Source organism: Patagioenas fasciata, chromosome 3 (assembly GCF_037038585.1).
Source record: "Patagioenas fasciata isolate bPatFas1 chromosome 3, bPatFas1.hap1, whole genome shotgun sequence".
In the NCBI taxonomy this organism is placed as follows: Eukaryota; Metazoa; Chordata; class Aves; order Columbiformes; family Columbidae; genus Patagioenas; species Patagioenas fasciata.
In genome coordinates, this window is record NC_092522.1 from 117,760,213 (window position 1) to 117,787,885 (window position 27,673).

At 39.7% G+C, this 27,673-nt stretch overlaps 1 protein-coding gene across 2 annotated transcripts in view; it reads right to left on the reverse strand.

Moving 5' to 3' along the window:
- ATAD2B (ATPase family AAA domain containing 2B) overlaps positions 1 to 27,673 on the reverse strand; it is an 88,445-nt gene that overhangs the window by 55,699 nt on the left and 5,073 nt on the right. For both annotated transcript variants that reach the window (XM_065834729.2, XM_065834727.2), the window contains exons 2-10: positions 13,732 to 13,886; positions 10,389 to 10,435; positions 9,221 to 9,374; positions 7,012 to 7,114; positions 6,370 to 6,478; positions 4,989 to 5,105; positions 3,509 to 3,584; positions 1,728 to 1,826; positions 528 to 639 (exon numbers count right to left, since the gene is read on the reverse strand). In XM_065834729.2, coding sequence (XP_065690801.2) covers positions 528 to 639; positions 1,728 to 1,826; positions 3,509 to 3,584; positions 4,989 to 5,105; positions 6,370 to 6,478; positions 7,012 to 7,114; positions 9,221 to 9,374; positions 10,389 to 10,435; positions 13,732 to 13,886 — 972 coding nt within the window. The remainder of the gene's footprint in view (positions 1 to 527; positions 640 to 1,727; positions 1,827 to 3,508; positions 3,585 to 4,988; positions 5,106 to 6,369; positions 6,479 to 7,011; positions 7,115 to 9,220; positions 9,375 to 10,388; positions 10,436 to 13,731; positions 13,887 to 27,673) is intronic.

Below are 27,673 nucleotides of genomic sequence, written 5' to 3' on the forward strand. Positions count from 1 at the left end.
GAGACCCAGCTCCCTCAGCCTTTCCTCACAAGGGAAATGCTCCACTCTCTTTCATCATCTTTGTTGCCCTGCACTGGACTCTCTCCAGCAGTTCCCTGTCCTTCTGGAACTGAGGGGCCCAGAACTGGACACAGTATTCCAGGTGTGGTCTCACCAGGGCAGAGCATAGGGGCAGGAGAACCTCTCTGACCTACTGACCACCCCCTTTCTAATACACCTCATGATGCCATTGGCCTTCCTGGCCACAAGGGCCCAGTGCTGGCTCATGGTCATCCTGCTGTCCACCAGGACCCCCAGGTGCCTTTCCCCTACACTGCTAAGATGTACGCAGCCTGTTGATTATTCACAGGCCAAAAGCAAATGCTCTGTAGTCCAAAGGAATAAACAGACAACAGCTTTGGAAAAAAAGAAAAATAAAAAAGATCAGTGAGCTTAATATGAAATTACTTCAACTCTCAGAAGAGGCTGTGGTGAATTCTGCTTCTGTATAATTGAGGGAAGGAAAACAAAGTTTTCTCAAAACCTACCGATTTATCAACAATCATAGGGTCAACGTCAGCCAAACTCGCCCCAACTTTCACACGTTCTCGCAGAATTCCACTGGCTAAGTCTTCTGCTCTGAAGTTTAAAGGTAGGCACCTGTTAAACAACAAAAAAACCCACACCAAATAAATATTGTTCTGTTTCGATCGTTTTGCTGGAATGGACAAAACAAGAGATTAAATGTCTTGTAGTAGCTAAAGAGACAATTATCCTGGATTGATAAGGTAATCAAACCACCCTTTTTATTGTGGTCATTATTCTTGTGTATCTGGAAGTTCCTTAACTATAGTTTTATGCATCCATACAGATATTTCAATCTGGAGAACTATTGTGAACAGACTATTTTAATTAAACACAAAAGATACAACGTTGACCAAAAGAACAGGACACTGTCAACCGGTAGTGATAAACTGGATAATTTCAGTGTGAGAAGAAAAGTACTAACAGTACAAAGAAAATAAAATTTTTAAAAATATAGCTCCAAAGAAAGGAAATAAAAATATTTCCTGCAGGTCAGCTATGACTCACATCCACCTGTTTTGGTTTCTTAGCATATACAAAGCAGCTTTAAGCCCCTACACAGATATTACGTCAGGTGAAATACAGAGATCAAGGGAGGTAGGTACCAGTAAGACACAGATTATGTTTGCAACTACACTTTTGGTAGCTGGAATTATGTCACTGGAATTCCTCAGGTGGAAGAAGCAACGGTGTGATAGACAGGAAAAGAAAAATGAGGAAATGTTCTGGGTTTTTCTGTTCATTTCTCCAACTAAGTATCTTTGACAGTAAATATACTGATATACCTTACAGATCTTCCACTTGCAGACAACTGGTGAATAAAAGTAAGGTCAAAAATATGTGGTGGATGTATAGAAGATACATATTACACCACAGGAAGAAAGAAGAATAAGAGCTGGCACTGGGAGCACAACTGAACTAACTGGGACCAAGTAACTCCAAGAATAAAAATCCATTTTAAATGAAATTGTTTATCTTATAGCCCAACTGAACCAAACAGATATTCCAACTTTTTATCGCTAATGTTAACTATCTACTCATAAGACCTCAACATCTATGTTAATATATAACCAGCAATCCTCCTATACTGTATCTGCAGGTAATCACAGGCAGAATCAAAGTAGTCTGCAGAACTGATAGAACATTACAGAATGTTTTGATACCTGTTTCTTGCTCTGGCCATGCTTTTAGATTTTCTTCTTTCAAAGCGTTCTTCATCTGAAGAGGTTGTATCACTGCTGTGAATGGCATGCTTCTTTCTCCTGTTGAAGTGGCAAAACAAACATAAAACTCAGTCCTTTTTTCAGTAGGACAGCACATTTTGATTCTTCTATAAAAACAAAACTGAAACAGCAAGTACAGTACTGTTCAGGTTAAAGATGCATGCGAATTTTAGTCTTATTAAGTATCAAAATAATCTGGGAGGACAACAGCACCTTTTACTGTCACAGAGATATGTGATCTCAACATGAACATTACTAGAACAGTAGATCCCTGTAAGATATGTGGTGTGGTCCACGTTACCTCAGCAAGTGTGACTGAGTATTCAATCAATACACTGTTCAAGTTCATCTGACAGCACCTGCACTTCGGAAAACTTGCAACCACTTTAGCCCCCTCCAAGATAACAGAAATATTAATATCAAGATCTTCTTACTCAGTTTGATGCTTCCCTTTGAATATTCTTTGAAAAAAAACCTCCATATTTCCTAAAAGATATGGTCTCTTTTTATTAGGTCATTCATTCTGAACAGCTGAACAGTTTCATAAAACACCTGTACTGTCATTCTGATCTGAATATAAGTAAAGCTACTATTTAAAGACTGCATGAACTGTTTCTTATTTTAGCCTGACAGTATTTCAGAAAAGAGTATTTCCGAAATAATACAGAATGTACATTACATCTTCTGTACCAAAAGGTGTTCAGCTTGATAGAAGTTTGCTACTAGTAAAAATTAATGTACCAAACTAGCTGGTTTTGCCAAAGGATAACACGGCCAACCAATTTTACTGTTTGATGACCACAAGTTAGATAAATTTTAAAACATGTCAGAGAGTATATATCATGCAATTAGGAAGAAGTTTTATGACAGTGTCCTGGTAAGAAGGGATAAAATGAGAACGAAGCAATGAGCACGCTAAAACTGAAAGGATAAAACCTTTCACAGGCTGTATCTTATTAGCAAGTACAAGTTCTGAGATTATCCAACAAAATGTCATATGTAGTTAAAGCAAGAAAGCCCCAAACTCTTCAAAATTAAACTTTTTTTTTTCCTATATTACACAGAAACTTACAGAACCATAAGATTCCGCTATTATTTTATCTATTTGTTGTATTTTTTCCTATGCCATCACACTGAGCAATAAAAAGAATCACAGCTGAGACCAGCATTCGTTTACTTGGATTCTGTTCATGGCCAGATTTATCTTTTTGAAGTTTTGAGTAAGTTCTTTTTTTTTTTTTTAAAGTAGTAAGCTCTGATCTCAACTATTTTGTTAAATAAAGCCTATCGACAGTTTCCAACACAACTTTGTTGTATACCAGACTTCTTTGACACAACAGATAAGAGTCAAAAATGACGCTTGGTAAATATTTTATTAAATTGTTAGTATTACTTGGATGAAATTTGAATGGGAAGAAAAACAAATCCAAACACTAAATATACACTCTTATAGGAAAAGCTACAGCATGCAATGTCCCACTCTTTCCAGTACTTGCAGCACACCTGTTTCCATTCTTTTTATCACAAAGCTTCTACTGGTGTTACAAAATGCTACGAATTCATTTTTGTATGCTGATCGGAATCTGAACCTAAGATACAATTCAAGACCCACGCACACGTGTGAATGAAGCGTACAGCTCACTCAAGAACGTTTTAAAAATCCAAAGCTAATGAAAACATACTGAAGGCAAACAACTATGTACTAGACAACTGACATTTACCTGATGTGGCTTCTTCTTGCAGGAGATCTGTGAATATCAAACAGTGCATTTTCCCTCTTTTTTTGATGAGCTGGCACTGTGTAAGAGAAGTTACAGGTTTGTCATATCATTTACAAAAGAATAAGAAACTAATCTAAATGCAGCGCAAAAGTGCTAGATCATTGTTTTATCAATACTGTTATCACAGCGGTTTCTCCAAAAGCTCAAATTAAGAAAAGAACTGGGGGGTACAAGGAAATCACACCTCTTATGCTCTGCATTTCACTACTACCATAGTTGGCTCGATACGGTCATGGGAATTCCACCCTCAGCCTCCTGAAATCATCACAGCTGTGGCTATAATGGCACAGAATGTAACTTGTCCAGGGTACTAGCATTTTTAGTTTATTTGCAGGACATGAAATTCCATACAGAAACCTCTGCGCAGCTGCTAACACAAGATATCTTGAAACTCCTCTTCACAAATAAACCACAGTATTTGACTATCAGAGTCTTAATTTCCAAGTTGCCTTAAGATACAGCACACTACAAATACCACTGTAATCTAAACCAGATATGCACAGAATACATTATTGTAAAGAGAAGTATTAAAAGGTTCAAAACCAAGAGACACTACTATGAATCCTCTAGGGATCACAGATGGCATTTCCTATGAGGAGCAGCTGAGGGACTTCAGGTTTGTCTAATCTGGACTAAAGGAGGCTGATGGGTGACCTCATTGCTCTCTACAGCTTCCTGAGGAGGGGACGTGGAGAATATGGTGCTGAGCTCTTCTCCCTGGGATCCAGTGATAAAACACATGGGAACTGTTCAAAGCTGCACCAGGGGAGGTTTAGACTGGACATGAGGAAGCGTTTCTTTACCAAAAGGGTGGTCAAACACTGGAACACGCTCCTAGAGAGGTGGCCGATGTCTCAAACCTGTCAGTGTTTAAGAGGCATTTGGACAATGCCCTTAACAATGTGCTCTAGCTTCTGGTCAGCGCTGCAGTGGTCAGGCAGTTGGACTCGATGATCATTGCAGGTCCCTTCCAACTGAAATACTCTAAATTTCTCATCTAGTCAAAAAGTGGTAACTCCTGCTATGCCGTTTATCTATGAATTAGGTTTATCACTCAAGAAGGGAAGCAAGCAAAACAGTAACTATTTTTTCTATGTAGTTATCTAATTGATCAGATTGCTTTCTGAATTCAACTTCTGTCAACTATTTCTTGACCAAAACCCCATTCACCTCCACCCCAGAGCCCAGCACGTGGTAGTACTTTCAAAGTTAGGTGAGACGACACAATGCCACCACCACTGACAAACTGACAGATGGTGTCTCAGTGGTCACACTGACAAGGTGAACAAAACCAGAGGCAAGAGGAAAGGCAGAGGAACCCTGTCAGGGATGAGGAGCAGCCATCCAACCTCTCTCTTCCCAAACCCATGGTATTCTTGGAGGTCAGAAGAACAGAACTACATGAGCACTGCTTCCTCACCTATTGGAGGGGCCTGGTACCTTTCCACAGTTTTTCTCTGTCTGAGATTATATGGCCGATCGTTTTCTTCTCCCTCGGCCTCTTCTACTTCTATATCTCCATCTTCTTCCTGAGACTCTGTTGAGGAGCACAAAATATTATCAGAATACTTCTACTTGATGCCAGAACTACCTTCGTCCCAAAAATTAACAGTTTAGTGGGCACTGAGAATTATTCCCTTCCTAATAATTAAAATTATTTGGCAAATCACTAGAAATTTGAAGATCAAGATAAATCTACAGCACTTTGTCAAACTTCCTTCTAGTTTCCCACAGAAGGTCTGGAAAAGTAACAGAAAGAAAAATAAATGTAGTCATACTAGTTTCAGTTGTAAAGTACTTCAAGTATCACTTCTACTCACTACCTTTTTCCTTCAATAATTATCTTTCAAAATAAGAATATTGCCTTTCTTCTCACTCTTTTCCCATAGGAGCCTCAGAAAAATCACATATTTGACACAGTACAAAAATAAATACAACTTTACAAGTCACAATATAATTTTTACACAAAGCAAATAAACACACTGTACAAAGGTACCACCTAGGTCCATCTGTTACCAGGATCACTATTTCCATCCACAGCTCTCAGAACTAAGATTCCATTCTTATTATTTGGGACAGACCACACCTCCTACAGTAGTTCCAGTTCAAAACTGAGATACACTATGCTGGATCCTGTTTGGATCCCCGAGGTTCGTGTCTGATTTCCTAAGGAAGCCAAGCATATCATTCATTATGCCCAAGTTAGCCATAATTCCTTCTTTCTTGATACTTTTTGAACCCACTGACCAGTTTCATCCATGTTTTTAAAGGAAGGTAAAATTTCAAATACAGCTGTGTGTCTAGAAGCCTTCTAAAATACAGTGGATAGACAGAAAACAGATACTTTAATTAATACCTCCCCGTAAGGAAGGTTGCAGAACTGATTATTACACATTTTTTCTGGTAACTGCCACCCAGCATATGACAAATAGCGACTCAGAACATGTATAGTTGTAGACTACACATATTACATCCTGGCTTCCACCAGAGGATTGTTACAGGGAATATAAGGAGAGGTCCAACTACTTAGTGTTACAGAAAACAGGAGTAAGGGAACATGGTATATAGACATTTAGAAACCAGTCTTTGTTCTCCTACTTTCAGATAAATTTGCTTTTAAGAAAACTATGTTGAGATCAGTAAAACTTCTCCTCCATCTAAAAAGGAGGCATCCTTTAGTGATCCTTCAGATCCAAAATTAAATTGCTTTCTGTAGTACAATATACTGCTATCTTATGTTGAGGAGAGCTTTGTTTTGTAAGTATTTCAGACAAACCCTTACAATTCTTTACAACACACACCTTCTTCTTCCCCTTCAGTGGACACTTCGTGGTGGTTCTGAATCCCATAGCTATTTCTCCTCAGTGTTTTTCTTCTTCTTTTCACTCGAGAATACATATCCATATTTTCCTGGAAGAAAATTCACATACACTCCCATCAGTACTGCCCCATTTCACTCAGTGTTAGTCCACAGCTCAGTAAGTAATATTTCCACACAATCTTTAGCCCCCAAGTCTTTTTCCAACAGAGGCCTCAACACAGAGACTACAAAAATAGTCTCACTTAATAGATGGTAAAATAAGTCTCTCAGATAGTACTTAGTCCACCTAATCCATCGTTAGTATCAGTATCAAGCTGGTTTAGGGAACAAAGCGGAAGACAGGCCCTGTTTTCAGACTGGTAGGGCATGCTTTAAACCAAAGGAGAACCAAAACAGGACATCACAAGAGGACGGCAGTCCAAACCCATCCATAAATAAAACATGGTTTAGTATATATCTGTGAATTTTGTTCTGAATTTGAGTTTGAGATTTTAATGTTATCCATGGACGACGATCTGCAACCTTTTGACAAAGTTACAGATAAATGTACAGAGAATGCAAAACCAGCCACACTCCCCCTTGATATTGCTTGTAGCCAAGATCTGAGACATTGTGCACTTACAAATTCTGTATCTGTCCACATTCGTAGCCGTTCTACTTCCCCAGACCTCCTGTTTCTCCTGATGTTAATATTATCCATCTCCTGTAGGACAGCTTCAGCAGTGCTAAAATACATGCAACAGTTAACATATAAAAAATTCACTCTTAAAATAGCAGACATGCATAACTTTTTACACAGCATCCAATGACTTAACGTAACTAATTGTAGAGTCTGTTATGGTTACTCCAAGGTCTACAAGTCAACTAATATACAAATGAATTAAAATCTGAATTTTTTAGAATAGCTACTTGAATCTATCAATTAACTACAAAATCAACCATAACAAAGAAAACTGAAATATGAACCTAGAATATAAACTAAGGAGTATGCAAAAGAAGAAATGTTGATGCTATTCAAACTTGGGATTAAAATTATGCGGTAACATTTAAAAGAAAATATTGTTCAGTGTAAATTGTAGCATATGAATTTGTAACTGCTGAGATGTCAGATTAGGTGTCAGGTAAGATTAAGTTTGCAAAATAAGAAAGTAAAGCTTTTTTTACCTACATCATTATAATATTGGGAAAGCAATTAATGCCTCCACCCCATAAGCTTTACAGCTTCTTAGCCTGGCCTCACAAAGACACTAATACATAAAGGATTTTTTTAAGTGTTACATCAGTAACACCTAGAATTTCATCATTCATTATTTGACCTCACTACCATTTCTCATCTACTATTTCATTAGTCTACATTTTCAGTCTCTGAAATATTTGTAAACAGATGTCAAAACAATATCAACCTTGGCTGAGCTGCTTCATTGCTAAGGAAGAAAACAACAGAGTATTTGCCAGGCCAAGTCAATTATTTGGCCACCTGTCCTGAGCACCAAGTTTCTGCTCTCTAGGGCAATTATGGTAGATTTCCACTGGAATTCTACTATAACTGTATAATAATTGTAAAAAGGCAGAAATTTTCACTTCCTTTCTTTAAAGCTGTTTAGAAGTAAATCTAAAGGGTGAAATGCTGCCTATAAGTCAATGGAAGTTCTGGTGACAGAAGTCAGCAGAGTCGAGATTTCATTATGAGCATCCCCCTCAATTTTAAACAATTCTAAAATACCTGTGATGTGTGATATGACTCCTTCAAGAAAAATCACTCCAGAGTTTGCTGTCAAATAAAACAGGGTTGGAGGGGACTTGAAAAAGTCCATCTGCTCTGCCAGGCCAGAACAAACTACACAATACCTAAATAATTCCTGACAGACGTTTGTCTAACCTGTTCTTAAAACCCTCCAGTGATTATGGGACACACTGTTATCAGTATAAGTTCATATACAGACTTCAGTACCATGATCTTATCAAATTACAATCCTCATGGTAGACTTTTTCTTATTGTTGATGAGGAGAAGGAGATTCGACTGAAACTAGAAAAATAAATGTAACTCAGTATAAATTTGTAAACTGATACCAAGCAGTTACTGAGTAAATTGAAAAAGAAAATTAAATTAAAGATTCAACAGAATACATTTAACAATAAATATCATACTTGGCAGTTAAATGCTTATGTTTAAATAATTTTCCAAGCACTAGAGCAAGCAATCTCTCACAGATGTGACTATTAAAACCCATTTTACAGGCAGGAAAATCAAGACATATTAAGTGCCCTATCCAGGGTCACATAGAAATAATATTTCACTAAAAGTATTTCTGGCTCCCATTCCTGTGCTCTGAGCTGACTGTGCCTCCCTCTCTGACCCACTTTGTCTGCACAGTAAATGTCAAAAAGTGACACCAACCCTATGTGAATTACTAACAAATGGTAAAAAAAGAAAAGCAAGCTACAAACTTTTGATATTTTATGATCAAAATCATACAAGCAAAATCTAGAAAGCTTCCACGCGTTGTTGCTAATCCCCAATTTACATCACATTTAGAGTATCGTACATAAACAGGTTACTAAGAGACAAGCTAGGGTGTGGATTTACAGCACGTTGGCCAACAGACGCAGCTTCGCCCAGGTGTAAACACAAAGCAGCTTACACCTCGATGAAAGGCTGGTGAGCTGCTTTGCATTTAGAGCGTGGCTCAGAGAGGCAGTTCCAGCCCAGGACCAGCCTGTTGCTCACACCACCCCCCAGCTGGTCCCACAAACACACAGACAGCATTGGAAAAATCTTTTAAAAATCATTCAAATGCTTTGTGAATACAACCGAGGCATCCCCACATACCTGTTTACTAGTTGATCAAACAATAAACTCTGATTCAAAGTTTCAAATCTGTTTTTCCTGGACCGACAACTTTTTCTGACTTCTATATCTCCGTTTATGCAAGCATGGTCCCCATCTCCCTTTTTTTCCCCTCGAAGGGGATGGCTTTTGAGAGCTAAGAGAAATCTGTATTACTACTTCAAAATGCAGGAAACAACATTTTCACAAACAAGAATTTGTAAGAGAACACTTACCAAGGAAAATAAAGCAAAAGTTATTACAGAGCACAGTATGAGCACTCTTATATTCACTCTAGAAATCTATTTTTTAAATTCCTATCAAAGTTGTTTTACACGCTATTTCTTCAGACTTGAGTTTGTTTCTTTACATGAAAACCTTATTCTGTGACGAAAATTTGGCAAATATACATTCCATATTTTTAAGTTAACTTCAATACTAAAATGCACACTTGGCCCACAGTTTCAATTCTAACTCTTTCAAATACAGCATCAAAAAGTCAGATACAACACATTGATTTCACAAGCAAATCTGTATCAGCTACTCTGTACAGTGCCAAACAAAGAGGGATCCCGCTTCCGATTGCTCCTTAGGCACAACAATAAATAATAAAAATGCCAAACACACTTAAAGGATTAACGTTTACACAGGGTCAGCATAGAACAAGATAGAACTGATGAAAAAGGGACATGAAATATAAAAAAAGTGGTTTCAGCTGAGATATGCAATGAGATGGCAAGTTGGAAGGGTTTAAGCATATAGGAAAAGTGTTCAAGGTAGCAGGAGCTGCATACAAGGCAGGTCTCTAGAAGGCAATAGTAGATTTAACTAATGTGAAGAACCACAGAAGGCCAAATCTCAAATGAGCAGAGTAAATAAATTAAAGAGACCAGCTGGAAGTTCATAACAGGAAATTTGGGAAATAAGGAAAACATCAAGGTCATGGTCAAAAGGTCTGAATTGAGAACTGAATTTCATCTCAGAATGTTCCCCATGTCCACAGAGAGCATCCAAGATGTTGACAGAAGTAAACTGAGCCAAAACAGTAACTTTTCTGGTCAAAACAGAGTAGTCAGTAAAGTTATTAAAAATATATGCAACCGAAAATCACTGACAAAAAAATTGTTAAATGTAGAAGTAGATACAGCAAGGTCCGCCGTAAGACACTTACATAAGCTACGTCCATTTGGTAGTGTAGCACCAGGCTGAGAAGTTAACCTAGGAAACAATGAGATCAGACACACAGATCATGTTAACACTCCCCAGCCAAGCAGGAGCTACACAGCGAAAATAGAACTTTAAACATGGAATGTTACACGACACACTATGACTTCAAAACCTTGGTGACATGCAGGCCTCTGAAGAGCCTGCCTCATGCCCAACACCAGAATGAGGACAAACCTGTCCAGTTATCAATTATATGAATTCCCCTCAATTATCTAATCATCTCTTTTATTAATCCCCCCAATGTTCCCTCTACTATTAATTCTCCCCCTAAGTTTCAGAATAGGATTTTTATATAGCTCATCAAGACAATTACAATTCAAAGACTTGGGATAAACTAGTAGAAGCACAAAAAGCTGTTTTGTACTCAAAGAAAAAGACTAAATTTAATAAAATTACCAACTCAAGTGAACGGGATTAATTTATGCCGGGTGTACTTCAAATGAGTAAAAAATATTTTCATGCTCTCTATTAATTGGGTATTTTTAATTTCTTTTAAAATTAACCTCCAGGAAAATTAACTCCTATTACTTCACAGTCTAACACAAAAACACAATCCAGAGTTTTCTACTATTTTACTGTGTAAGCCATTGTTTCTTCATTCACTTTTTATCTTTACAAAATTCAAAATATTATTCTTTATTAGACATGATTTTAGTAAAAGATGACTTAGAATGGAATACAAGTAAACCAAAAGTCTACAACCACTAACGGAATGTTAAAAGTAATTGGCCAACATTGCTCTGTCAAAAAGCAAAATAAATCAGGCAGAAGGAAAAAGAGTATCTTTTTTAATCTCTCTTCTGCCCTGAGAAACACAAAGTACTTTACAGACAAGTGAACTCTATATAGCACACGTGAGTTCTGGATAGGGACAAACTCCTTGTTCTCAAGCTAGAAAACTAAAATTAGTTTGATGGGAAAGAGAAAAATGAAGGGAAATCTTAAAAATTCCAAATGCAATCTGAGCTTGAACATGATCAAGAGTTCAAGAGACTACAAAGAGTTCAACTCAGAGGCACAGAAGATGTGGCTTTGCTATTATTTTCCTAAGAAATGCATAACAAATCCTTACAATACAGAGGTAATCTAAGAATTATTCAATATATTGATCAATGACTTGGATGAGAGACTAGAGTTTACTATCAGCAAGTTTGCTGCTGACACCAAGCTGGGAGGAGTGGCTGACACGCCAGAGGCTGTGCTGCCATCCAGAGACCTGGACAGGCTGGAGAGTTGGGCGGGGAAAAATTTAATGAAATATAACAAGGGCAAGTGTAGAGTCTTGCATCTGGGCAGGAACAACCCCAGGTTCCAGTATAAATTGGGGAATGACCTATTAGAGAGCAGTGTAGGGGAAAGGGACCTGGGGGTCCAGCACTGGGCCCTTGCGGCCAGGAAGGCCAATGGCATCCTGGGGTGGATTAGAAAGGGGGTGGTTAGTAGGTCCAGAGAGGTTCTCCTGCCCCTCTGCTCTGCCCTGGTGAGACCACATCTGGAATATTGTGTCCAGTTCTGGGCCCCTCAGTTCCAGAAGGACAGGGAACTGCTGGAGAGAGTCCAGCACAGGGCAACAAAGATGATGAAGGGAGTGGAGCATCTCCCGTGTGAGGAAAGGCTGAGGGAGCTGGGGCTCTTGAGCTTGCAGAAGAGGAGACTGAGGGGTGACCTTATTAATGTTTACAGATATATAAAGGGTGAGTGTCAGGAGGATGGAGCCAGGCTCTTCTCAGTGACAACCAATGGTAGGACAAGGGGTAATGGGTTCAAACTGGAACACAAAAGGTTCCACTTAAATTTGAGAAGAAACTTCCTCTCAGTGAGGGTGACAGACACTGGCCCAGGTTGCCCAGGGAGGTTGTGGGGTCTCCTGCTCTGCAGACATTCAAACCCGCCTGGACACCTTCCTGTGTAACCTCATCTGGGTGTTCCTGCTCCGGCAGGGGGATTGGCCTGGATGAGCTTTTGAGGTCCCTTCCAATCCCTAACATTCTGTGATTCTATAATTTTTGCAAGGTTTGGGCAGCAACACAGAAAACCACGTTTACAAAAATTATGTCCACATCCAACTTTCCAATAACATTTTTCTGGTCAGATATTTTAAGTATTTTGGAAACCACAACTGAAGAAGTGAAATTTGATTACAGTAAAGGTTTAGCAAAAAAAATTTGGGAAAAGTCTTAGCAACTCAAGATCACTATTAGGCTCAGAGCTTTGGACTTTGGCAGAGAACAACAACAGAACCTCAGATGCAAAGACATGTTGCAGTGGGTTCTATATGAGTAACAACATGAGTTTCAGTATTCTGGCCAAACTTCATTTGACACAGTGATCTAAATTCTACCAGCCACCTTACAAGTCTTTTTTTTTATTTCTTAGCATTTTATCAGGTACAGCACAAGACCACACTTGAAAAGAAACAGAAGGTGCATGACTTTCAATGCATTCCCAGGTGACCATGGCACATAAAATGCTATATTTAATTCATTCTGTTTTAAAAGAGAAAAACAAACAATAAAAAGAGATCTATTTTAAGATTTACATAGTTTTTAAATACACTTGATCCTAGCAGACAGCAGTTCCATAGTGAATTACAGTCACTCTTAAACACAAAGCGTTGCAAGAAGTACTTTGATTTGTACATAAATATGAAATACATATCTAGAAAAGAACAAGTACTAACTGAAAGTTCATGTCCCAGGAACATACTGTCTACGCTGTCCCCTAATCGTAATCACGTGAAGAATCTTATGAACACAAGAACGCTTTGTAAAAAGTTATTGATCAGTTATAAAATGAAACAAATTACTCCTCTTTCAAGACATAAAAATGTGGCAGGATTGAGGCTCTATTTAATAAAATACAGTAATTTGAATCTTCATAACCAATCAGGACAGAGAGGCTGAAAACAACAATGGAAAGAAAGAAACCTGACCACTATCCCTTTCCCTAAAGATTGTAATACTGATTTCCTAATTAAAATGTCATGTCGTCTTAGATCTTGAGTACATAAAAATCCTAGTTAAATCACTAAATTTGGATGTATCGGCAATCTAGAATTCAGACTGCATTCCAAATAAAATGACTTTCCGTTTTTGCACAGATTTGCTCAGAAAGGAAAAAAAAAAGATGAGAAGATTGGTGTAACCCATGGTCCCCGAGTCTTAAACTGGAAGAAAACGGTACGAAAATAACAAGCTTTGAAAACACACTCTTGAGCATGAGCTGCACCTCACCGCAGAAACAGGAAAAATTGGTAAGACTTGAGTTTTCTCTTGATGTGAATTTACCTGGACTGTCCAGTTGAGATGCTCCATTCCTCTCGCTGCCCAGAACTGCGTGATTTGGATTTGTCTTTGCACACAGGATCAGCATGTTTTGAGGTACGTTTGGCGGGAGGAGATATGTGGCTGTCACTCAAACTAGCATCACTACCTTCATCTTTCTGAAAAGACAGAAAGCATCAGACCATGCTTAATGGGTTCATTTGTACATGTCCTTACAGAAAAAAGGGGAAACTTAAGATTAGTGAAAGGGAAGTCTCTATCAAACTCTTAACAAATAGCTTGCGTGAAATATTAAAAATTATTATACTGAAAACGTTACTGGAAACTATGAAAGTAGTTAGCTTTAAACAAACTTTTATATATTTTACGTTTATTTCTGAACAAGCATTCTGGTTCTCTAACCCACTGTATTTTTTATATGTCTTGCCACTCTTCCCCTACTTGCAAAAGAACTAGTAGTACATATAAAGAAAAAAAAGACTGAGGAAAATAAAGATGCCTAGAAACACAGCATGAATTTATTCTACTGACTTTAAATTTGTCTTTAAAATGTTCAGTCACATTATGCTCTTACTTCTTGTAAGAGTTTTGCAACACCTTGCTCTCTTCTTTAGACTGCCAGACACACAGTCAGGAGTATCTGAGCATGGACTTTATACTTTTAGGGCGCTTTTTGTCTAACGTGTTCATTAACAGCGTTATGCACGCTAACAACATCAGTCTTAATGCCTTTAAGAAGCACCTAAACACTACTGGAGGGTGTTTTTTTCTCTTGTGCTTATCAGAGGTAATGTAGATAGAAACTCCAAGGCAGCCGCAAGGGATTCCTTTAGAGCTGTACATAAGAAGTGGAGGCAGCAAATCTGGGAGGATCTGCTCCTGTTAGGTGAACTACTAAAACTCAAAAACATTCAAGATTATATAAACCACAAATTCTGGCTCATGGAAACAGACTTGATTAAAAACCTAAATATTCTCTCTGGCAACAACAAAGTAATGAATTTCTGAATATTTAGGTCCAGGAATTGTCTGAGAAGAAAAGATAATTTTACTTATACACAAGGAGATGGCCACGGAAGTCCTGTTTATTCATCAGGCTTATTAACTACAATCGGATTTGTACTCCAGACAATTCAACATCATGATGTCTCATGTACTTGAAAAAACAGCACAGTATTTAGAAAGCAGCAAATCCTAAAGAAACCCCAATGTACAGGTGCAGTTGAACAGGACAGCTCAGCACCCTGAGCCCAGGGCTGGCCCAGGCGCTTCCCTGCGCCACCATTCCAGTCTCCTCTGACCCCCTACTGGAGGTTCCCTCAATCAAACCAGCTCACTATGGCCTCACAAGTTCCCTTCTGCCAGATGAGCTTTTCGGCCTCATTAGCGAGCTGTCCCCGGTTCAGCAGGGATACAGTTAATTTTCACATGAGGCTGGGAAGGGACACAGCCAGGACAGCTGACCCAAACAAGCCACAGGGATATTCATAGAATCAAAGAATCATTTTGGTTGGATGAGATCCTCAAGATCATCGAGTCCAACCATAACCTAACTCTGGCACTAAACCACGTCCCTAAGAACCTCGTCTGAACGCCTTTCAAACCCCTCCACGGATGGTGTCTCCACCACTTCCCTGGGCAGCCTGTTCCAATGCCTCACAACCCTTTCCATGAAGAAATGTTTCCTAATATCTAACTCGAACCTCCCCGGTGCAACTTGAGGCCATTTCCTCTCATCCTATCACTTCTTACTTGGGAGAAGAGACCAACACCCTCCATGCTACCTCCACTCCGTACCATTCCATACCACACGACATCATGCTCAGTATACAAGCCGGGGGAGCTGGTAAGAGGACAGGGAGTGGGCTGAGCATTGGTTTTCTGGGTGGTGAGCGACTGCATTGTGTATCCCTTGCTTTGTATATTCTATTATTGTTATTATTGTTGTTGTTTATCTCTTCCTTTGCTGTCCTGTTAAACTGTTTTTATCCCAACCCATGGGTTTTACCAATTTTTTTTCCCTCTACTCTGACCTGGTAAGGCTGCATCTGGAGTACTGGGTCCAGTTCTGGGCTCCCCAGTTTAAGAACGACAAGGAATTACTGGAGGGAGTCCAGCCATGGGCTATGAAGATGATGAGGGGTCTGGAGCATCTTTCTTAAGATGAGAGACTGAGAGAGCTGGAGCTGTTCAGCCTGGAGAAGAGAAGCTGAGAGGGGATCTCATCAATGTTTATAAATATCTCAAGGGTGGGTGTCAAGAGGATGGACCAGACTCTTTTCAGTGGTGCCCAACGACAGGATAAACCTGCTCTAGCAGGTGAGGTGGAGTAGATCTCCAGAGGTCCCTTCCAACCCAAACCATTCTGTGATTTTGTGAATTTTTTTTCCCTGATTCACCTCCCCATCCCACCAGGACAAGGTGAGTGTGCAAGCGGCTACATGGTACTTAGTTACCAGCTGGGGCTAAACCACAACATCAACTGAATGATCTCGATGAGGGATCAGACAAGTACAAAATATTATGCAAGAAAAAAAACATGAGGTGAGGATGGGACCACTGTCTGTAGGAATAGAAAGCTGTGAGTGAAACTGGCTGACTACATCATGCCTTAACATTTATATAGATTATGTATACATATATTAAAAATTATATTATATATAAATATGTATTTGTTTATACATATTAATATTAAATTCTTATAATACTTCTTGTAAAATAAGAAATACACTATTCATGATAGTGCTTATTTACTGAATATATGTGATTTTCATCTATACTATAAATACTTGCAAATACTTTTGATAATACTAAAAATACTAAATGCTAGTATTAAATGCTAACCAGTCCATGTTCACATCTCATTTTAAAGTACTTTTAACTTTGATAATTGTTAATCGCTCAAGGTAAATCCAGGGAAAGGAAGAGGTCTATATTAAGATTCAGCCTTAGGAGTCATTTAACCTTATTAATTCCTCGTTATTTCACTTATTCAGGAAGTACATCAATGTAACTCAAAAAAATACCTACACAAGAAGATCAAAATTAAAACTTTAAATTAGATGAAGCAGAAATTGGGATGTAAAACTAAGACCTGGTCAAAGTAGTAGTAGAGGCAGCTACCACCATTCCTACATATAAAACACCCGCACCTTGCACAACGCCGTAAAATGCATGTGCAGCCACCCAGCTGTTTTCCATAACACTCTGCAACTTTTCACAAAATTTTAACAGCCTGCATATTCACTTTTGAATACCATAGGCATTTACGTACTTTCTCCTTCAGTCAGCCACAAGCTTATTTGTGAACTTACAGAAACACATCCTTGCTAAGTCAATTTTAGTAACTACTTTCTGAAATTACAACAGCCACCCTGTGCAGGATAGAAGCAGAGTTTCAAGGTAAGCCACAGAACCAGTTTTAAACCGGCTAGGTGAGACAGAGAAAATCATGCTAAGAAAGAGAAACAAGCATGTAACGAAAGTTTTATGAGGGCTAACATCAAAGCTGTTTTGCAAGCAGTGAAATTAATAATGCATAGGTTCCTACACCCCATCTCTACATCTTTCTGTGCAAAAAATCCTAATTCCTCCCAAGCATCCTATGCCCACCTTTCTCTGCATTTTCCCCAGCTCCCTTCCTGTGGTCCCAAGTCTGAAAATCAGCTTGTATTCCTCATTTGCCCTGACTATTGGTCAAAAGCAACACAGCCACGCAGTTGTTTCTGAGCTACGAGCACACCACGTGGTCAGCTGGCAGGTAAACCAAAATAATACTGATTAATCTGGAGACACAATCTGCTACTTCAGGTCTCTCTCTGCTACTGAGTTACTAATATTTGCAAAAGTTATAAAAGCTTAATGAGATCTCTAATACTGTCAAATGATCAGATACTGGCCAATAGCTTCAAAAGCTGGAAGGACAGGTTAACATTTAACGTGAGCACATCAGTGCAGTTGCTCAAGGAACCAGACTAGCAATGCAGGGGTTTACTTAGCAGAGACAATAATTTCTGGTTATTCTTTGCTTAGAACGTTATTTTCAGCTGAGCCTCACCTGTTTGCATATTAACTTTACACAGTAACTTAGGAAGTACAAAACAAGTCTAAATTTTAACGCGCTCAAGTCCAAATACCACCTTAAGTTACTACACCTACTGTAGAAGATACACTAACATACCAAATGTTTTACCGTGAGGTAGTGGCAAAGCTACTACAATAAGAAATCATTGAAATATTAAACATATTAACAAGAATCCAAGCTCCATTTTCAGTTAACAAACTTAAAAATTCAAGCTCTAGGGAATCAAATCACACCTAGACCGCCATCCAGAACTTTCACCTACCTACAGTAAAATATGGAGATGCAGCTTCCATTACACTCAAGAGATTAGTCAAACTGGGATATGCTAGAACAAGAAAATAAATTAATTTCCATTTGAGAAGACTTTACAGAGAAGTCTACCCACTGCTTCCTCCCATTTATAGCAAAAGAGATCTAACAATTCCACTGCACTCAACTTGCTCCCTCAAGTAACTGGGTCTCAAACCATTTAAACCTTTTAATGACTAAAAATAGTACTTCAGTTTCAACCCGGAAACTTACTACTTAACAGTACATACCATAAAAATGTTCTGGGACTAGAAAGAGAAATGTATGATTCCAGCATCAAACTTAAAAATTGAGAAATTAATAATGCAATTGCAGAAGTAGGAACCAATGCACTGAACTCAAAGCTCCTAAGGAAACACTGGCACTGAAGCAAACCCACTCGCATGCTGAGAGAACACAGAGAATACAAATTAATAAAACCTTAAATCACACCAGAAATTGCCTGAAAGTATATCAAAGTATATCAAATCAAAAAAGAAAAAAAGCAAGCACAGAAGAATAATAATTTAAAAATAGTTTACACAGTGTCAGGAAGTACAAAGAGGTCAACAAAACTCAGCACAACTCTATTGATCTAACAGAAATGAGAGACCCACCAAACTCCTGCTGCGACCCACAACAACCAATCCACCACAGATTCTTCTGGAAAGCACTTTCAATAAGAACGAGTAACGAAATAAGTTAACAGGATACTATCTGTGGTCTAGACTGGCAAAACTTAGTCTTCGCTATCTCTGGATTCAAGATTAAAACAGAATGTGATAGCTGAATGAGTACTGCAAATCAGCTGTTGAGCTAAGATTAAACGGTGAGGGTCTTGCAGAGGTAATGGGGCAAAGTCAGGTAACAGATCTTCACTGAAACCTGCCGAATGATGGTAGTGATAAATCTAGAAACCAAACCTAAAATTAATAAGTAAATAAAGCAATAAACTAAATGCAGCTGCATACTTATCTCTATGTTTTCTCTGCTATGTATGAAAAGCAGAAAGATGGAAAAAACATTTATTATTATACAGTCAAGAACAAGCTACAAAAAACATTGATATACAATATTACCTGTAGTCTCTTCCATACCCGTCTGTAAACTTCAAAATAATAATTTGATACTAACAAAGCTGTATTTATAACATTTAGAGGCAAGTCCTCAGGTTTTGGAAGAAAGCAAACTAGAATTCGATGAATAAAACTGACTTGTTGCCTCTCAATCTATCCTCTTAGCAAAGAAGTGCCTACAACAATCCAGTCTCTCAGTGTGACTGAAGGACACGCAGATCAAGGGAGTCCTCACCCATAAGGCTTTGCCTTCAGGTGCATCATAGGGACCAGCCAGCTAAAGCATGATAGCAGAGAATCATTGAATACCAGGTTGGAAGGGACCACAGAAATCATCTGGTCCAACCTTTCTTGGCAAAAGCACAGTCTAGACAGACAGCCCAGCACCCTGTCCAGCTGAATATTAAAAGTGTCCAACACTGGGGAATCCACCACTTCCCTGGGAGCCACAGAAATGATCCAAGGCTGGAACAGCTCTGCTGGGAGGACAGGTTGAGAGAGTTTGGGTGTTCAGCCTGGAGAAGAGAAGGCTCTGGGGAGACCTTATTGCAGCCCTTCCATAATTGAAAGGGGCCTGTACGCAAAACGGGTACAGACTTTTTAGCAGGGCCTCTTCTGATAGGACAAGGTGTGATGGTTTTAAACTAAAGGATAGTTCTAAACTAAAAGACGGGAGATTCAGGTCAGACATGAGGAAGAAATTTTTTACAATGGGGTGGTAAAACACTGATCCAGGTTGCCCAGAAAGGTGGTGCATGCCACATCCCTGGAGACATCCCAGGCCAGGTTGGACAGGGCTCTGAGCAATCTGATCTGGATGAAGATGTCCCTGCTCATGGCAGGGGTTGGATCAGATGAGTTTTAAAGGTCCTTTCTAACCCAAACTATTCTGTGATTCTACGAAGGCAGGGAACAGTCCCATTTGGAGATCACTCCCCAGGTGAACCAGATGAGAGTCAAACCAGCCAACAAATGAGTTTACAACAGCCAACAAAGGACACTACTTCCAGCATATTGAAGGGTAGAGGGCTTTGTTTCTTCTGTTTTTTGGGGTTTTTTTTTTAAGCAACTTGAATCTCCTGGTAAAGGGATTTGGGCAGAGAAAATCTTAATGAAATATAACAAAGGCAAGTGAAGAGTCTTGCATCTAGGCAGGAACAATCCCAGGTTCCAGTATAAATTGGGGAATGACCTGTTAGAGAGTAGCGTAGGTGAAAGGGACCTGTGGGTCCTGGTGGACAGCAGGATGACCATGAGCCAGCACTGGGCCCTTGTGGCCACGAAGGCCAATGGCATCATGGGGTGTATTAGAAGGGGGGTGGTCAGTAGGTCAGAGAGGTTCTACTGCCCCTCTACTCTGCCCTGGTGAGACCACACCTGGAATATTGTGTTCAGTTCTGGGCCCTCAGTTCCAGAAGGACAGGGAACTGCTGGAGAGAGTCCAGTGCAGGGCAGCGAAGATGATGAAGGGAGTGGAGCATCTCCCTTATGAGGAAAGGCTGAGGGAGCTGGGGCTCTTCAGCTTGAGGAGACTGAGGGGTGACCTCATTAATGTTTATAAATATGTAAAGGGTGAGTGTCACAAGGATGGAGCCAGGCTCTTCTCAGTGACAACCAATGATAGGACAAGGGGTAATGGGTACAAACTGGAACACAAGAGTTTCCACTTAAATTTGAGAAGAAACTTCTTCACAGTGAGGGTAATAGAACACCAGACCAGGCTGCCCAGGGAGGTTGTGGAGTCTCCTCTGGAGACATTCAAACCCACCTGGACACCTTCCTGTGTAACCTCATCTGGGTGTTCCTGCTCCAGCAGGGGGATTGGACTGCATGATCTTTTGAGGTCTCTTCCAATCCCTCACGTTCTGTGATTCTGTGAAGAGAATGTCTGCAGAACTCACTGCACTGCTGGGCTGAACAGCCCAAGGCAACCACAACCCAGCACTCCTGGTAACACAGGATGAGTATGAAACATCTTCTATCACTGTCATCTCCAAGTTCATCGAGTCTTTGAGTAAGGGGTGACAGAACATCCAAACCACAACCACACCTTGCAATTTCTGAAAAAGCCTCCATCTGCTTTGCCACAGGTTCAGCTGTATTAAAACACAGGTATGCAGACATGAATATTTGAGTTCTCCACCATGGTCAGACTTGTTCTCCTTGCTGTACATTTTATGGGTCACACCTTGCTTCTGACTAACTCTACCACACCCTGAAAGTCAGCGCAATTGCTCATACGACTTCACAAATCAGACGTGAGAGTTTTCAACCTAGTGTCTTAAACCTTTCAGCATCTATATTTTTCACTTTTCTATGACCTCTTCCCATGTCTAAGACATTAAATTAAGACACGCTGACATTCAATCTTCAACTGATCAACCTTGCTGCTCCACATTTTGCTAAAAGCACAAACTATTTTAATTAGTTTTTCTTTTTGACCCAGTGAACAAGCACCTTGAAATTTACTTTTGTCTTAATAACAACAAAATAAACATTTTCAATAAATCTGTTTCAGCTACAGGTTTTCAAAAACCTCTACTTATACACTTTAGTCAATTCTTAGCTTCTATTATTTAAAAGCAACTTTTTCCTCTCCATTTGACATTCCAAAAGACAACAACAACTTCAGATATCTCTCAACCTTATTTTTACTAACTTTAGAGAAACTAAATCCAGGTCCTCCAGTTACTTCTACTGTAATGTTAAAAGTATCTTGTGAACAACATCATCTTCTCAGATGTCCCAGAATATTCATAATCTGGATTAATATTTAGAAGTGTGTATGAAAAAAACATCTGCAGTTCACGTAAAGTTGTTGTGGAAATAGGTTGTCCATTAAAAGAAATAAAATACATACCCAGGGAGGATATTTAATGCATTTAATAAACACTTTTATCCCGCTGGGATAAAAAGATAAAAGTTGTCTCTCCAAAATAAAACTTTTATTCATGAAAAAAATGTGATGAGGTCCCCAGTGAACCAATTAGCTAGGCTGCTTACTCACCTTTGCCCTCAGATAACTATTCAGCTAACAAATAACTTGCTTTTTCTGCATTCAAACTATAACATCATCTCAAAAACACCAATAAAATACACCAAAAGCACTCCCTCTATCCAGTGATTCTGGATAAATCACTTGCTGCCTTGTGTATCAGTTTCTGCAAAGCTAAAAACTATGGATTTAAACATTAACTTCTACAAATTTATTGTGTTAAAAGATCTATTAACGAAATTTAAGTAAGAGTCAGGTATCCTTTCTAATGCATTTCTGGGCTAGGCATACTAAGCAATTAAAAAAAACCAAAAGATTTCATAATCTCTTTGAGATTTTTTTTCCTCTTATTTGGCTCCAAGTTCTAGTCACTAGATCAAACAATTTTTCTACCATTACTGCAATGTCATTTGACCAGAATGTAGCAAATCCCCTTTTAATTTAAGTTCACCACTTTCACAGAATCACAGACTGGTTGGGGTTGGAAGGGACCTCTGGAGATCATCCAGTCCAACCCACCTGCTAAAGCAGGTTCACCAGAGCAGATCACACAGGAAGGTGTCCAGGTGGGTTTGAATGTCTCCAGAGAAGGAGACTCCACAACCTCTCTGGGCAGCCTGTTCCAGGGCTCTGGCACCTCAAAGGAAAGAAGTTTCTCCTCATGTTCAGAAGGAACCTCCTGTGCTTCAGTCTGTGCCCGTTGCCCCTCATCCTGTCATTGCCAGCACAGAAAGGTCCATCCTCTTGACACCCACCCTTGAGATATTTATAAACATTGATGAGATCCCCTCTCAGCTTCTCTTCTCCAGGCTGAACAGACCCAGCTTTCTCAGTATCTCCTCCTGAAAAATATGCTCCAGACCCCTCATCACCTTTGTAGCCCTCACTGGACTCCCTCCAGTAATTCTTTGTCCTTCTTCAACTGGGGAGCCCAGAACTGGACACAGAACTCCAGATGCGGCCTCACCAGGGCAGAGTAGAAGGGAGGAACAACCTCCCTCGACCTGCTGGTCACACTTTTCCTACTGTGCTTCAGTCTGTGCCCATTGCCCCCCATGACGCTTTATAGCATCTTCACCAAAAACAAACCCAACTAAAACTGTCCTTATTTTTCCATACAAACGTTCAGTAGCCGAAACACTCCCATCAGCACGTTCAACTGAGCGACCACACCTTACCTTATGCATCTGCACGCTGTCCCGATTTCAGGATGACACATTGCTCTGCCCACTCTCCCCACCGCCAACACAACCTACTCTCCTCCCCACCTCACCCCATTATTTTCCTGGCAAATGCCCTCAGCTCTTCTTCCACGACAAGCCGGCCGACCTGCCCGGTGGGAAGAGGCAAGACCTGACACACTGGTCCATGGCAAGAAGGCAACAAGACTCTAACTCCAGGTCGCGGCGTCATCCAGCAGACTGAATTCATGTCAGCACACGATGCGCTGCTGCACGCTAAACACCTGCCTCCGTGTCCTAAAAACCCTGTGTAAACACACTGCCTGCGCCTTCGAACGGCAAGAAGCCGCAAAAAAAATGTATTTGGGTTAAAGCACATTAACTACCTCACTAAGACCTTCAAACTTCATTAAGGACCTCATGTGTTTGTCTTACTGATATCTTAAAAAGAGACAAAGCTGGCTTAAAAGAACCCATCTCCTGGTCGCAGTTCTCTGATTTCCACTTGTTTGCATACAGTCATTTACCAAACGTTGGCTCTCCATGGGTGTTAAGGAAAAATAACAAGATTCATGCTTAAGTGCTTGATGATCTTGGAATAAACAGTTATTAATGCTGTATTTCATTGGTGATAATGATAGTAAAGAATGCCTCAATTGCAGGGTCATCTAAATTCTTTTAACATTCAGTTTGTGTGGGGTTTTTTCCAGTAAACAATGCTTACATCAACAGTAGTCATCAAGAATACAGAGAATACCATCATCTATAGTATTTCAGAAGAATAAACTCTTCCTAACTCATTCAGGTGAAAAAACATATTCTTTGCATGAGAAGATCTGCTTTCATTCTTTCAACAGATTTCCACTTTATTTTCTAGAACTCTTCAATTCTAGAATTCAGGTTATTTAATAAATGTCAAAGCTTTTGAGAAAAGCTTAAATTTTTTAAATTTAAATTTTTAATTAAAAAAATACAAACCACTACCTACAACACTGTTTATTGTGTATTTTCACACTCGCAAATGTTCCCCTCATTTGTAAGAGAAAAAGGCACCTGTTCAGATCCAGGTTGAGAGTCTTTCAACGGCTTTTGATCTGACATCCAAAACACTCTTGCAATCTATGGGCTACATGTAAGTTGGTTTCAGCTGGACCAGTAAACCTGATCCTGATACAGCTGATCAAATGTCCAGGCAAGCGTTAATATTGGCAAGTCTCTTTTCTTTCACAGCTGTACAGATAACAGCTGGCAGCACATGTGGAATCGCACACCTTCAGAAGAGCAACTCTACCGAGAGGAGGTGTCTGTTCACTGCACAGGGGTCCACAACTCACTCAGATGTTTTTCTAGAAGATCCACACATGGGAGGGCTTTAAAACCATTGATCTTGCTAATTTAACACTGAAGTAATACTAAAAGTAAGACATTTTTAGTCAGAATCATATTAACCATTTCCATGAGCTTTCGATTCTGTTAACCAAGACTTTTAAAGCAAAAATTATACTTATGTGAGCATTTGAGAATTATTACAATTCAGACGTGGAAAAAAAGATCAAAACATTCAAACAAGAACCTTTTTCCCTACCCTAAGTCCTCAAAAATCCATCTTGTTCCTGCTGAACAACCCCATCCCAAAGAAAGTCCGGAGGATGCAGCCTCCTTTTAGAGCTACTATAAACCTAAATAGAGCAGCAGAATGATCTGAATGAGGACAGCAAGCAGGAGAGCAGAGAGAACCCTTGGACCAAAGAGCTCGCCAAGGTTTGGACATGACCAGGTACTTGACTCAATGAATCAAGCAAGGAAGTATCTGCAGCAAGAGAAGCCAACAGGAACATGGTCTTCTGTGTGGAAAAAGAAGTAGGATTAAAAATACTTCTGGATCTATACTACAATGCACTTAAGGGCAGTATTTCATTAGAAGAAAAATTGTAATATGAAATCTTAAGATTAATGTATTGAAATTAAATCATAATAAAAACAACGCTCAAGGTCTGAAAGAGAAATCAGAGAAATAATAGAAGGTGGTTATTAAGTATTTGGAATGAGGGATTGTTGAAGCATGGCAACAAATTTCAATCCGAGTAATCTCTTCCACGTGTACAGAAAGAACAGCTTCTTCATTTCAGGTTATTTAAATAGTAAAGTTCAACTACTTATCCGTTTAAAACGAAGCAACTGACTGGAGGCTGGAGAAAAGCAAAAGGCTCACTTCCCAAATTATGAAAACGCCCAAACTGAAGCATCTGCTCTGAGTGGACGCAAACTTTTCACCAAAGCCTAACTTAGGTTATTAACATACATTACGAAAAGCATAAAGATAAAACCACAAACATTCAGAACAAGCCACAAAAACTACAGAACTTGGACAAGCTCGTAAATTCTGTATTTGTGGCAGGAGTGCTAAAGCTACCTCCTTTATACCTAGTTCAACTGGAGCTGAAGCTATTATAGCACACACATACTCCGTAGCGCAAAATGGAAAAGGTTACAGAAGGTAATACATTAATCTTGCAACTGCTTGAAAAGTGGCCTGTTTTAATAGCTACCAGGCAAGAAGAAATGCAATTTATTCAGGAAAAGAGTCCAAGAAAGTATGAATGCAAAACAACACTTCAACAATTTAAAGCAAAATTAATGGTTAAAATAAACTATGAAAATCACGAATGTAATAAAGACGATATTTCAAGAGTAAAGTCAGAGATGGAAAAACTGTTCAGAAAAAGTAGCATAGCATGAAGAATACAAAAAAAAAAAAGAGAAAATGATAGGATGAAAAATGCTGAAAAAATATTGTCAGCTCTCTCTGCAATAAGTGGGTTCATGAGTGATACTACTCACACACAAAGTCATATATTTAGAGCTAAAGTATCTACTAAATGATCAGCATCCTTTAAAATAGTCGCAGCCACAAAGCAAGAGCAGTGAAAGCTTCAGCTCGCTGATGCCCACTTGCTGGATGCTTTGGTTTATGAATGTTTTACAAAATTTTATGCAGAAATCATTTGAAGTATCATCAGATTGGAACGAAAACTTTTCCACAGTACACCAAATACTCAACAATTTAGGGCAGGATGTGCAAAACTATTCCACATCCAACTGAAACTACAGGGGGATGGAGATGATGAGAATGTAATTACCTGAGCTAATTATCTTGCATAACCCCAAGCTGTACACCACTCTTGCAAAACCATCATGGGATCTCTAGTGGCAATGGGTTAAGCCTTCTGCTTGATGTTTTAACTGAGAGATGGTAGTTGGGAAAAGCAGATTTTATTAATTTTACTTGGGACAAGTCAAATATCCGGAGGAAGCAACACAGCACATCAAATATCAACGAGCTGACGTTCCTGAGGATTCTTTGGAGGTCTCATTCATTCCTTGCAGAGGCTGGAGGGCTGGGGAGAGAAGAACCTGATGAAATTCAACAAGGGCAAGTGTAGGGTCCTGCACTGGGGAGGAACAACTCCAGACACCAGTACAGGTTGGGGATGGACCTGCTGGAAAGCAGTTTTGCAGAGGAGGACCTGAGAGTTCTGGTTGACAACAGGCTGACCATGAGTCAACAATGTGTCCTTGTGGCCACGAAGGCAAATGGCACCTGGGATGAATTAGAAAAAGTGTGACCAGCAGTTTGAGGGAGATTGTTCCTCCACCCCTATTCTGACCTGGTGAGGCCACATCTGCAGTTCTGTGTTCAGTTCTGGGCTCCCCAGTTTAACAACAACAACGAATTACTGCAGGGAGTCCACCAAGGGCTACAAAGATGAGGAGGGGTCTGAAGCACCTTTCTGATGAGGAGACACTGAGAGAGCTGGGTCTGTTCAGCCTGGAGAAGAGAAGCTGAGAGGGATCTCATGAATGTTTATAAATAACTCAAGGTGGATGTCAAGAGGATGGACCAGACTCCTTTCAGTGATGCCCAATGACAGGATGAGGGGCAACAAGCACAGACTGAAGTGCAGGAGGTTCCATCTAAACATGAGGAGAAACTTCTTAACTTTGAGGTGCCAGAGCCCTGGACCAGGCTGCCCAGAGAGGCTGTGGAGTCTCCTTCTCTGGAGACATTCAAACCCACCTGGACACATTCCTGTGTGATCTGCTCTGGTGAACCTGCTTTAGCAGGTGGGTTGGACTGGATGATCTCCAGAGGTCCCTTCCAACCCCAACCATGCTCTGATTCTATGTGATTCTGTGATTAGTCCATAGGTTGTTTCCTCGTCAGGCCCTGGACCAGCAGGACAGCAGAAGACAACCAGCGCCGAGCAGGATGCGCAACCACCATCCAAACAAACCGTGTACCCATAAGAGGTGTCCCCAC